The 13,483-nt window shown below is 46.1% G+C and overlaps 1 protein-coding gene across 4 annotated transcripts in view; it reads right to left on the bottom strand.

Annotated features, from left to right (window-relative positions):
• LOC306942489 (CAP-Gly domain-containing linker protein 4) overlaps window positions 1-13,483 on the bottom strand; it is a 66,132-nt gene that overhangs the window by 37,253 nt on the left and 15,396 nt on the right. For 3 of the 4 annotated variants that reach the window (XM_079528409.1, XM_079528406.1, XM_079528408.1), the window contains exons 5-6: window positions 11,068-11,229; window positions 7,476-7,594 (exon numbers count right to left, since the gene is read on the bottom strand). In XM_079528409.1, coding sequence (XP_079384535.1) covers window positions 7,476-7,594; window positions 11,068-11,229 — 281 coding nt within the window. The other variant, XM_079528407.1, reaches the window with a different exon arrangement.

The raw sequence follows: 13,483 nt of genomic DNA, 5'->3' as shown, positions 1-13,483 counted from the left end.
AACCACTTAAGCCCATTATATACCACAAATGGCGGGAAGAAAACGGTATGCAAGCCCACGTGTCGCTATGAGACACGTGAGCTTTGAAATCTTTCATTTTTTACTATACTATATGTTCCATCGTGACAATGACATGCCTACATTTGGGGTTGCCGGGTTGAACGTGGTCAAAGTCAGCTCTCAGTTCAAAGTAAAACTAGAGCGGTGCCCGTTGGAGCCTCTACAGCGGTGCCCGTTGGGCACTGGCCTACTTGGAACGATGTCGGTCTCCCTTTAATGCCCATATATGGAGTTCTTTGTCAGGCATGCCCAAATATGGAGTCTATGCAGACATCAGAATGATGTCAGAACAGGCCAGCTCCATATATGGACGCTGGGCAGGGGCCCGGTCCAGAGCCCGGGCAGAGGCCTTTTTGGGGCGGTTCTGGACCACCGTGGGTCCGACCGACTCAACACCGGGCACTGCACCTCCTGTGGTAGGGTGGAACGCGTGTGTCTAATTCTCGAACGCGTGTGTCAAACACACAGAGGGAGAGACAGAGACTTGCCTTTATAGTTAGATGTGGTATAACCAAGGCATTTTCCTTTCCATTACAGTATTGACTGTTAACACCTTAGAAGCCCGGAACTATTTAATCCATTTCATCCAGGGTGCCCATCATTTGTAGCGCACGGACCACTTTTACCGGTGCACCGGAAGCTGGTGTGCATGTCTGTGTAGCAGCTAACAATAGCCACACCACTCTTGAGTCAATCGACAACAACGGGAGGTAATAATAAATCTATCGCGACTAGCCACTGGACCGCTGAGCGCCGTCTAACACAGGATCTTTTTTCAGAATTAGACGGGATGATTTAGATCGGGAGTTATGATCGTTTTAAGATTTTCGTTTTCGTCAGCTAAACAGGCAGGGGAGATTTTCGATGACGTGTCACTTTTTGACACGTCATCGGATCGGGCAACAAGCACTCCAAGGCTCTAGAGCGATGCGAACGGTTTTGTTTTCATTAATCTCCGTCCTGTTTATTAATCTCCGGCTTGGGCACTTGACCATGACCTTGAACTTGGACGGAGAACTCCGGCTTGGACACCCAAGGTGTTAATAATGGTCGTCTTGAGTGCAATGGAACGCGACAAAGACTGCCACTTTACAACAAAAGGACATCCTGTTATGAATGCATAGCTGCATAGCTATACTCGGCAAAACGTTATTAGTCGATATCTGCGGTATAGCATGGCATATATATATATAGAGAGAGATGTTCCAGTCCCTTGTGACACAGGTGGACAAGCAGCGACTGAAGGAACGCGTCCAGATGATGGATTGCCCGAGGCCCCGAAATGTTCACAGGATGTGCTGACCCAAGGTGCTGATGCCGAGGCTCTCGGTGACCTCTGACCTCATAGTCATCATGCAACGGCCAGCGCTGCACGTTTTCACAACCGCATGACTGTCAACACAGCTGTGTGGAGAAGATTGGACTTCTAGCAGAGCCAAGCGATACCCAACATGTGGCCCCGGGGCCCCCGCTGGTAGGCTGTGAGGATATTAGCAAGTGGGCCCCCAAATAATTGGCAAAACACTACGATGTTAATGATAACATTAACCCATTTTGGGCGGGAACCCCTTTTGGTGTTTTAAAGCATCATGTTATACTTTAGCTATTGAAAAATAGCAGATCTACAAGCTCATAGCGCGGCACCGAGTGGCGCGCTATGAACTTGTAGGTCTGCTATTTTCGAAAAATCGTGAAAATGTGCCTCAAATCTTTGAATATATATTGTTACATTTTAACTCAAATCTTTGCTTCTGGGGGGTCCCTGGAACAACATATCAGATGGGGGGGGGGGGGGGGGGGGTGGAGGCATATTACATATAATCTTTGGGGTCCTTGACATGAAATATTGAGCACCACCGATACAATAACATACTGTAGGTATTTCAGAAAACTGAAAACCGCTGATCTGACTTTAAAAAAAAAGTAATCTTCTGTCGAGTGGAAACCTCATGTGTCCAATTAACACCGTTACTTTTCAGGATTCAAATTCAAAAGTAGCAGATCTACAAGCATCAAAACGCGTCTGCTGCCATTTCGATGCCTTTGTGCGACGCTGTAGTGTGATAAAGTAGGGCGCCGATTTACGGAGAAAAAAAATAAAAAATAAAATATGGAGATAATAGGTTTCTGGACCGAAAGCGATGAAATGCTGTTTGGTGTTGTGTGCAGCATCAATCACTGGCCTGATAGTCGCTTTCACGTTGCACAAGGTCAACAGTGCACAGTATATAAATGCACAAAGATTGAACTTTGGGCATTTAGAAAACTGATAACAAAATACAAGGCTGTCGATTCGACTGAAACAGTCATCATTTTGCACGCACACGCACACACGCACACACACACACACACACACACACACACACACACACACACACACACGCACACGCACACGCACGCTTATTTCTGACTGGCTGACTCACAGTTGGTGCCAGCTAGAGGTCTGGCGACGAGGGAGGAATAAATATTCTGTTGAGTGATCGCTGACGGAGCGATAACAGAACGCGCTATAGAAACCCGCGATTCTCCAGGAGGGGTCTCGGGCCGGTCGTAGCCGACCCCAGAGTCAACACAACCTCAAAAAGATAAAAGCCCAAATCTAAATAATCCCCGCTCAACGGCGATTTGCTTTTCGGTTTTGGGAGAAGATGAGTAGCAGAGTACACACATTTTACAGACCGCTGGCTCTCAAAATAAAAGGGTTAACCCATTCTGAACGAGAACCCCCTTTTTGGGTTTTTTTAAGCATTATGTTATACTTTAGCTATTGAGAGAATAGTACTGCCGTAGCAGACAACCCGCAGCACTCCAGGTTCAAACAAAATCCTTATAGGTGCAAGGCTCGAGGATATAAGTAGAGATGAAGAATGCCAGCACTCATTGTATGTCCTTTTACATGATTTTATTTACCTCCGAGACTGAAGACGTCCGCGTTTCGGCCAGTCTCAGAGGTAAATAAAATCATGTAAAAGGACATACATATGAGTGCTGGCATTTTCTTCACCTATACTTTAGCTATTGAAAAATAGCAGATCTACAAGCTCGTAGCGCGGCACTCGGTGCCGCGCTACGAGCCTGTAGGTCTGCTATTTTTGGAAAATCGTGACAATGTGGCGCAAATTTGGAATATATATTCTTTCAGAGCGTGCGTTTTAAACTCGAATCTTTGCTTCTGGGGGGGGGGGCCTGGAACATCAGATTTTGAGATGGGGGTCGGAGGCCAAATACATATAATTCTAGGGGTCCTTGACCACCGACATAGAAACATAGGGTTTTTCAGAAAACGGTTAGGATTTAGAAGACATTTGTAGAATCGTCCACGGGTTTAAACAGGTTAAAGCGGATAATGATTCATGTTCATCCACCGACGCAGATAATATGTTCTTCTCGGAGCTTGGAGCTTGTGCGTTCCACACATGCCAGCGCTGTGAGATAGGACAGGGTCCAACGTGAGGCACTCTCTCTCCCTCCCTCCCTCCCCATTCATCCCCACGAGGTTGGTGAGATGTGTGCTTGTGTGGTGCTTTGCTGACCTCCAGTGGGGAAACGAGGACATGCCACAGATGAAGGCACACAACCCTGAGAGCAGAGGAGGACAGGAGGACGACGGGGCGGCGAAATTAATTCATTGCAACAACAAACCCAAAAGAAATATGAAATGCCACGTCACGTCACACGAGCATCATCATCATCACATACGATAACCGTGCACTTTGTTCCATCAGAAGTTGATAAATGGAATCCTCGGGGACAAGCGGCTTTAGGGGCTTATCAGCTAGAATGCACAGCCTCCCCAATGTCTGCGGGTCTTGACAGCATTTCTAATCACCTACAGAGAACCTGGCCTATATATCCCTCCTATTCAAGGTAAATGTCAAACCTGGAATCGGGGATCTTTTCTGAGAACCTTCTAAAAAGCGCGCGGGGCACAAAGGCAACCTTTTGCACAAAGTTCATGAATGTAGGGGGATCTTCAAAGCATGGCCAAATCTGTATTCCAAACAAATCAAGCAAGATCAACCCCCCCCCTTCTCCCGGAATAACAGAAATGGCATTATAGGTCAGGCCTGCGTGTGAAGAGAGAGAGAGAGATTGCAATTCATTAACTTGAGGTATGTGTTGCTGCTTTCCGCAAAAGGTCTCTGTCGAATCAATGTAATTTCACCTCATGGCCATTTTATTTTTTACTGCAGTAAATAAAAAAGGCCCTGAAAGAACCGGTAATACACAGAAAAAAGGGTTTGGTCAGTACCATGGCGGTGAAAGGGTTTGGTCAGTACCATGGCGGTGAAAGGGTTTGGTCAGTACCATGGCGGTGAAAGGGTTTGGTCAGTACCATGGCGGTGAAAGGGTTTGGTCAGTACCATGGCGGTGAAAGGGTTTGGTCAGTACCATAGCGGTGAAAGGGTTTGGTCAGTACCATGGCGGTGAAAGGGTTTGGTCAGTACCATGGCGGTGAAAGGGTTTGGTCAGTACCATGGCGGTGAAAGGGTTTGGTCAGTACCATGGCGGTGAAAGGGTTTGGTCAGTACCATAGCGGTGAAAGGGTTTGGTCAGTACCATGGCGGTGAAAGGGTTTGGTCAGTACCATGGCGGTGAAAGGGTTTGGTCAGTACCATGGCGGTGAAAGGGTTTGGTCAGTACCATAGCGGTGAAAGGGTTTGGTCAGTACCATAGCGGTGAAAGGGTTTGGTCAGTACCATGGCGGTGAAAGGGTTTGGTCAGTACCATGGCGGTGAAAGGGTTTGGTCAGTACCATAGCGGTGAAAGGGTTTGGTCAGTACCATGGCGGTGAAAGGGTTTGGTCAGTACCATGGCGGTGAAAGGGTTTGGTCAGTACCATAGCGGTGAAAGGGTTTGGTCAGTACCATGGCGGTGAAAGGGTTTGGTCAGTACCATGGCGGTGAAAGGGTTTGGTCAGTACCATGGCGGTGAAAGGGTTTGGTCAGTACCATGGCGGTGAAAGGGTTTGGTCAGTACCATGGCGGTGAAAGGGTTTGGTCAGTACCATGGCGGTGAAAGGGTTTGGTCAGTACCATGGCGGTGAAAGGGTTTGGTCAGTACCATGGCGGTGAAAGGGTTTGGTCAGTACCATAGCGGTGAAAGGGTTTGGTCAGTACCATAGCGGTGAAAGGGTTTGGTCAGTACCATAGCGGTGAAAGGGTTTGGTCAGTACCATAGCGGTGAAAGGGTTTGGTCAGTACCATAGCGGTGAAAGGGTTTGGTCAGTACCATAGCGGTGAAAGGGTTTGGTCAGTACCATAGCGGTGTACCCCCCCCGATAAACACATGGGGGACAGATGAGCAGCCGGGGACCAATAACTCCTCCTGCACCCCCCCCCCCCCCCCCCCCCCACCACACACACACACACACACGCACACACATACCAACAAGTCTAAACAGCAGCAATGAAAATAAATGCCACCGGGGTTGTCATACAAGTGGCCCCGGCGCTGCTGCCAATATATGAGGCACTTAGCAATTGCATCCATACATCACAGATTTGAGCATTTATCTACTTTTACGACAGTTTGAGCTTTACACAAAGGGGGGGGGGGGGGGGGGGGGGGGGGGGGGGCGGTGAATGATGATGTCGAGAGAGAGAGAGAAACAAACAGCTGGTGAATTATTGACTGTAATGAGCGCCGCACGTTTCACTAGGCAGTAGGCACACTGCTGAACGATTTAAGACTTTTAGAGCGAGAGGACGCCCTGGAACCGCCCTTTACTCTGGAGGAAGGTGATCAGCCATGACGTCACTGACTGAGACACAAACTCCCGTTGCGGTGAATTCCATGCTAACGTGGAGGTATGCCACATGACGAAGGTTATAAATCGTCTGTCAGGTGGGAAACCTTGTATGTCCAAAACTGTTACTTAACCCATTCTGGGCGGGAACCCCTTTTGGTGTTAGCATTATGTTATGCTTTAGCTATTGAAAAATAGCAGATCTACAAGCTCATAGCGCGCCACCGAGTGGCGCACTACGAGCTTGTAGGTCTGCTATTTTTGAAAAATCGAAGAACGACTGACATAGAAACATAGCTTTTTCAGAAAACTGTCAGGATGTAGAAGACATTTTTAGAATCTGATCTCAGGTCAAAATGGGTATCAAAAGTAGCAGCTCGACTAACTCAAAGCGGGTCTCTCCGCGCCGCATTTCAGAGAGAGCCAAGATTCTGTGGATCTGCTCCTTTTGATACCGTTGTGTGACACTGTAGTATGATCAGGTATGGCCAAAATGAATGAATTTGGATATAAGGTTTCTGCCCAACAGCAACGAAATAATCTAAATCTGCAAAGTAACTAGTAATTAAAGCTGTAGTAAAAAGTAATTATTTGTGCCTCTGAAATGTAGAGGAGTAGAGGTATAAAATATGAATGAAATTTCTCAATTACAGTAAAAGTACCTCAAAATACTCGGGTAAAATGTATTTAGTTACTTTACACCAGTGGTAAATTTGACGGATCACTGTGCATGATCTCTCGGCGTGTGTCATTCTGTCCTCCGCCAGGCTTGACTTTTATTTGTGTTGAGTTCTGCGAGTTCTAACCGCAGCCGCCAGAGTCTCTCGGTGTGACACAGAGTGACTGACTGACTTGACATAAGCAAATTAAAGCGCGGGAACACAAAGAGTAAGGCTGAGCTCACACCTTTCATGAGGGGGAGGGGCGGACGACTGCGCCCCTCCCCCTCACACAACACAATGTTGGGTCAAACCATGTGACCTCCATTGGAAATGCATTGGGCCGCTGGGCGGCCATGACACAACACCCAACGAGCACAGAGAATTGCATGAAAGGTGTGAGCTCAGCCTAAGCGTGAGCGGCGCGGAAGGGGCTGACAACACTGCTGCTGACGGAAGGCTTTTCCTCCGGTCTAGACTCTGACGGGCTGTCTCCGCTAAACAGCCCTAGTAGCGTCTCTTCTGCTTCTCGCATCCCCGTGCGTGTGTGTGTGCAGGAAGAGAACCAGGTGTGGAAAGTAACTACAGTAAGTACATTTACTTACAGTAAGTACTGTACTTACGAGTACAATTTTGAGTTATTTGTAATTTACTTTCCAATTTCCAGTACTTTTACTTCCACTCCACTACATCTCGATCTCTGAGGCAAATATTGTACTTTTACGCCACTACATTTATTTGAAAACTTTAGTTACTAGTTACTTTGTAGGTTTAGATTATTACAAAACATACAGTAACCACTTCACCTTGAAATTGGACATTCCGTGTAATGAGTACTTTTACTGTTGGTACTTTAAGTACATTTAGACACATTTACTCAATTACATTTTGAATTCCAGACTTTTGCTTGCAACGGAGCATAGTTCTACATTGCAGTATTGATACTTTCACTGAAGTAAAACAACACGCAAGTACTTTTTTTGTCTCGGCCACTGAAGAGAACTCACTCTGAACGCGGGGTTGGCTCCCAGCTCCAGGAGGCATTTGACAGCCGAGGTGCACAGGTTGGCCGCGGCGATGTGCAGGGCCGTGCCAAAGTCAAAGTCACTGCAGGTGGCATCCACCTCTGTGAAGGGGGAGAGGGAGAGAGAGAGAGAGAGAGAGAGAGAGAGAGAGAGAGAGAAAAAAAAAAGGAGAGAGATGGGTTTTCAAAATGCTGCTCGTCATGTATTCACACATAATAACTTGCATGGCCTTGACCACTTGAACCCCAGCGTCCATATTGCGGGGGGAACATTAGACCAAAAATGGCCAATCTACAAGCTTGTTGTGAGCTTAGTAGATCGCCTTTTAGAGCGGCTATTTGTTGGCGAAGACGGAAAAATGTTCTACTGGCAATGTGAGTCAAATTCTCCGAGACCCGCCAGGGGTTTAACCCATTAAGACTCGAGGCCCCGATTCTATAAATCATATAGATTTATATCAGTGGTGCTCAAATATTTTCATGTCAAGGACCCCCAAAATTATATGTATTCGGCCCCATCTGAAAATATGTTGTTCCAGGGACCCCCTCAGAAGCAAAGATTTGAGTTAAAAACGTTTGCTGTGAATGAACTGTATATATTCAAAGATTTGCACACATTTTCATGCGGTTACCTGCTTCTTCTTTTTTACTTTCGACAATTTCGGAAAATGTCCGCCTCAGACCAGGTTGAAAGTGCTTCAAAAAGCAATCATTGGGAAAGAGCCTCTCCAACTAATTTACAATCTCCCAATCTGCTCATTTCCAAACTCAGAAGCCTTCAAGTCTGCACCACACACACGCACGAATGCGCGCACGCACACACACACAGCGAAAATCTAAAATTGTAATGTGTGTGGTTGGTGCTGTGGTAACAGTACCTGACTTGAAAAGAATATACACAATTACTCACAAAAACAATCCCCCAAACAGCCTTCTGAAGGTGCAAAAGATGGCAAAAGAGAATTAATTTCATCGACTGAAACTATGGCGGAAAATGTTTGTCCTTTTTTCACTGATGAACACTAAATAACTTTTCATACATGTTGATAATTTCGTCAACAAATAGACGATAGATGAAAATGTTACGGAGGGACTAGTGAAGAGATCCAGGAGAACTAAAACAATTCGTTTGATGCTTGGTTGCGTGCTGGTGGAGCTAGTAGGAGCTTGTAGGAGATACGTTTGTATGTCATGTGTGCACCATTTCTCTTCTAGCCCATTTTGGGGCGGGAACCCCTTTTGGTGTTAGCATTATGTTATGCTTTAGCTATTGAAAAATAGCAGATCTACAAGCTCATAGCGCGCCACCGAGTGACGCGCTACGAGCTTGTAGGTCTGCTATTTTTGAAAAATCAAAGAACGACTGACATAGAAACATAGCTTTTTCAGAAAACTGTCAGGATGTAGAAGACATTTGTAGAATCTGATCTCAAGTCAAAATGGGTTAATGGCTACAATTGGGATGGCTGACCTTTCCACCATCTTTGAGCCCATCGCCAGTGGTGGAAAGGAACCATGTACATTTACTTAAGTACTGTACTTATGTCCAATGTTGAGGTACTTTACTTTATTGGAGTATTTCAAATTGTCTGTACTTTTAATTCTACTCCACTACATTTCAGAGGCAAATATAGTACTTTTACTCCACTATTGAAAACTTTAGTTACTTTGTAGATTTTGATTAATATTACAGAACATGCCACTTCAACCCTATATACATTTAGACCATTTGAAAATAGCCGATCTACAACGCATTGTGAGCTTGTAGTTCGGCTATTTTCAAAACTAAAGATTTGTATACGTTTGAAAACTTGAAATGGGACATTCTGCATTCTGAGGTCAATACGTTTGTACTTTATTAATAAGTAAATTAGTAAATTGGTCCTCACTAATGTTCATGATAAAATGACACAATTTATTTCTACTCTAATCAATGGGGAATCCTAGAAACTACAAGATTTATATTCCTGAAAAGTTGCAATGCGATAATAGAAGCCATCGTTCACACGATAATAAAAATCACATATATTTTTAAATCTTGTTTAAAAAAAATCTGCCTAACGATGATGTCACTGGTGGACGGGTTTCTGAACTGCCCACAGCCCTCCAATGAGACACAGACTCAGGCCTGGGCGCATATACACGTATATGGATCTTTTGCAAAACGCACATTTGTGTGTGCGTTTGGGCCTTTCAGCCACACGCAAACGGCATTTTCGGCCACTCAAACAGAGGTTTTTGGAAACGGATAAATAAGTGAAGATTTTCTAAAATATCCGGATCAGTGGTCATGTGAAACGGAGCTTTTGAGAAACGATGACGTCACCGCTCATTAGCACATATAATTTTTACTATAATTAGGTGAGAAATGCAGCTTGTGCCTGCATGGAAACTATATGGATATCTATCCGATTGTTCATGTTTATATATCACTGTTAACAACTTTAAAACTTATCCAGTGCGGACTGGTGATTTCATTTGTATTCGTGCCGAGTGCGAAGCTTGAACAATAAGTTAATTGCGAACCGCTACAGATAAACTGTGGATATTAACCTACCAAAAAGGACCCAGGCCAAATGCCATTGCGCAGTACACCAAGAACAAGTCTATGCGTGGTGTGTGCATAGCCATGTGAAACTATATTCTCGTGCTGTATTTTGCTCTACATTTCATGGTCATGGAGGGAGAGAGAGAGGGTGCAGAGAGAGAGGTGTGAATGCAATCGCATCAAATAGCGTGGTTGGTGAGAAGAAAGAATACAGTGGGTCGCCGTGCGCATATATGGCACATCTCTCTCCTGTTTAGGTGATAAACGGCGCAACCTTGACTGCATTCCGTTGTCACTGTGCCTGCATGCCGACAATGTGCGCGCGTGAACTTTTATTAGCCTACATTATAACGTGACATTTATTATACACCTCGCCACTCTACAAGCTCACAGTCACAACTGGTTGTAGACACTTCTAAAGGTCTGACTCTGCTATTATTTTCTGTGCTGGACTTGCCAAGTCGCCAGAGCAATGGTAAAGTGCCTATCATTTTTTAATTATATGGAGAGAAAAGTCGAGAGTCGGGATTTGGAGATTTACGCACATAGTGTGACATGCTGACAGACAATGAAAGAAACATGTTCCACTTCCACTCACAATTAAGGTGGCTTTTAAAATGCTGTACTTATTCCTTCATTAAAAAATATGATTGGCAGTGTAAATATAAAATCAAATATAATATAGCCTACAATTGAAACCTGCTACTGCAGTGATTTTATCCTGTGTTCAATGCGTTTCTGCGTTTGTGTGTGGACTCCGATATCTCTGTCGTATGGGCAGGGATTTTTTCTAAAACGGAGGACGAAAAGATCTGTTTTGCAAAAGATCCATAGATAGACACGTAGCCCAGGCCCAAGTAGAATATTTTTTGGGGTATTTTATCATGAGGACCAATTATATGAAGATAGGTTGAAAAGTGGTGAAGTGGTCCTTGTACTTAAGTATAAAACATTTGAGTACTTTGTCCACCACTGCCCGTCGCCCCCTCTCACCTCCGGGGTGGGAGGCCTGTAGCACCACACTCACCTCCGGGGTGGGAGACCTGTAGCACCACCCTGACGAGCTGGGGCACGTCGAAGTAGGCGGCGTAGTGCAGCGCTCTCATGTTGGTCCAGCGAGAGCGCAGGCTGGGCTCCGCCCCCAGCGCCAGCAGCTGACGGGCAAAGGCGGCCGCCGTCTCCGCGTCGCCTGCAGGGGGACCAGGAGGAGAGACAGAGACACAGACATACAGGGTTTTTGAGTGGTGCAGCAACTCCAGTGACCAGCAATGTCTGTCCCTATGTATGTCTGTATGTCCCTATGTATGTCTGTAGGTTTAGGGTACCAACCATAGAGTAATAAAAGGATAAGACTGCCGGAAGTACAATTATAACTCAATGGCTCAAGCGAGCGGAAGTTTAGCCTAGCCTAGCCCGGACCTCAAATTTGAGACGCACGTGGCGTCATGAACGTCCGTCCACCTCCATGAAAGTGCTGCAATTCCACATTTCGCCAGTAGGTAGTGGCAGCTTCAACGTTGGATAGCCTTACACCAACAGGTGACAAAGTGGCACTGGTGAGCTTCACACTGTGCACAGGTGCACAGTGTGCACCTGTGGGCAGCGGTTCCCAAAGTGGGGTCCGCGGACCCCTAGGGGTACGCGACGCATAGCCAGGGGGTACCTGAAATAATTCCCAGAAAAAAACTTTTTTTAACATTAAAATTATGTTTATCTACGTGGTCATTTCTGCCAAGTTGCGCAATAAACATTTTTTGTGTTGTTCATTGTGTTTCTCCCATGTTTGCTTTGGGCCAATAGAGCACCGAAGTCCTGACGTCACTTTCAGTAGAGGGCGTCAGTCCCCAGGTTCATTTTTTTATTTGCATTGTAATCTCCATAGGGGGATTTTAGATCGCCTCATATAAGAACTGTGTTTGAAAAATATACCGATCACCCCGGCCTTTTCACTCATATGGATATGAAGCATCGACTGAAGGTGGAAATGTACAAATATACCCAAAGAGTAACAAAATAAGCGTTAGAAAAGAGCCAAACAACCCAGAGACTAGATTTCCGGGTAGGAGGTGGCTGCATCTGCCCGTCGCACAACAGAAACTGAATGTTAATTTTTATTATTTTATTGATATTTAATGTTTCGTGGTTAGTACGAGTCGAGTCACCACCAGCTGAGCTTATGTCAACGAGTAATCTCAGGAACGCAATGTGTTGTCAGCTGGGCATGACAACACATTGCAAGAGACTATGGACTATGGTATATTAGCAGCGACATTGCCTTCATATGTAGTTTCAAGGCTTTTGCGGCCACATTAATTGCATTTTCTCCAGAAACTGGCTGTATCAAATATGAATGGAAATCATTAACGACGCACAGCCACTCCCCTGACAGAAAGGCCGGGGTGGTCGGTTTATTTTTCAAACACAGTTCTTATATGAAGCGACCTAAAATCCCCCTATGGAGATTACAATGCAAATAAAAAAATACATGAACCTGGGGACTGACGCCCTCTACTGAAAGGGACGTCAGACTTCGGTGCTCTATAGCTGACATGATTACTAAAACTACAACATCAGTCAACCTGCCGTGACCCCAAACAGTAACAGCAAGACGCATGCTGCAGAAACAACAAAAAGACTCAGGACACTTAAAAGGTTTCTGCGGCCGCTTCAGATGAGGGGGTACCTGGAAAAATGTCTACCCCAAAAGGGGTACCTGGTCCAAAAAAGTTTGGGAACCCCTGATCTAGGGACCGCGGCAAAATAATTCGGGGAGCGCCAGTTTGGGAACAAGCGTACTAACCGATGCCGGGGGCTCCTGCCTTGCAGCAGTAGTGCAGGAGACTCATATCAACCGTACTAACCGATGCCGGGGGCTCCTGCCTTGCAGCAGTAGTGCAGGAGACTCATAAACCGTACTAACCGATGCCGGGGGCTCCTGCCTTGCAGCAGTAGTGCAGGAGACTCATATCAACCGTACTAACCGATGCCGGGGGCTCCTGCCTTGCAGCAGTAGTGCAGGAGACTCATAAACCGTACTAACCGATGCCGGGGGCTCCTGCCTTGCAGCAGTAGTGCAGGAGACTCATATCAACCGTACTAACCGATGCCGGGGGCTCCTGCCTTGCAGCAGTAGTGCAGGAGACTCATATCAACCGTACTAACCGATGCCGGGGGCTCCTGCCTTGCAGCAGTAGTGAACAACCGTACTAACCGATGCCGGGGGCTCCTGCCTTGCAGCAGTAGTGCAGGAGACTCATAACAACCGTACTAACCGATGCCGGGGGCTCCTGCCTTGCAGCAGTAGTGCAGGAGACTCATAACAACCGTACTAACCGATGCCGGGGGCTCCTGCCTTGCAGCAGTAGTGCAGGAGACTCATAACAACCGTACTAACCGATGCCGGGGGCTCCTGCCTTGCAGCAGTAGTAAGTACTAACCGATGC

The sequence above is a fragment of the Electrona antarctica genome (assembly GCF_951216825.1).
Source record: "Electrona antarctica genome assembly, chromosome: 18".
Lineage (NCBI taxonomy): Eukaryota > Metazoa > Chordata > Actinopteri > Myctophiformes > Myctophidae > Electrona > Electrona antarctica.
The sequence above is the reverse complement of the archived record's forward strand: the minus strand, read 5'-3'. Positions and strand labels throughout refer to the sequence as shown.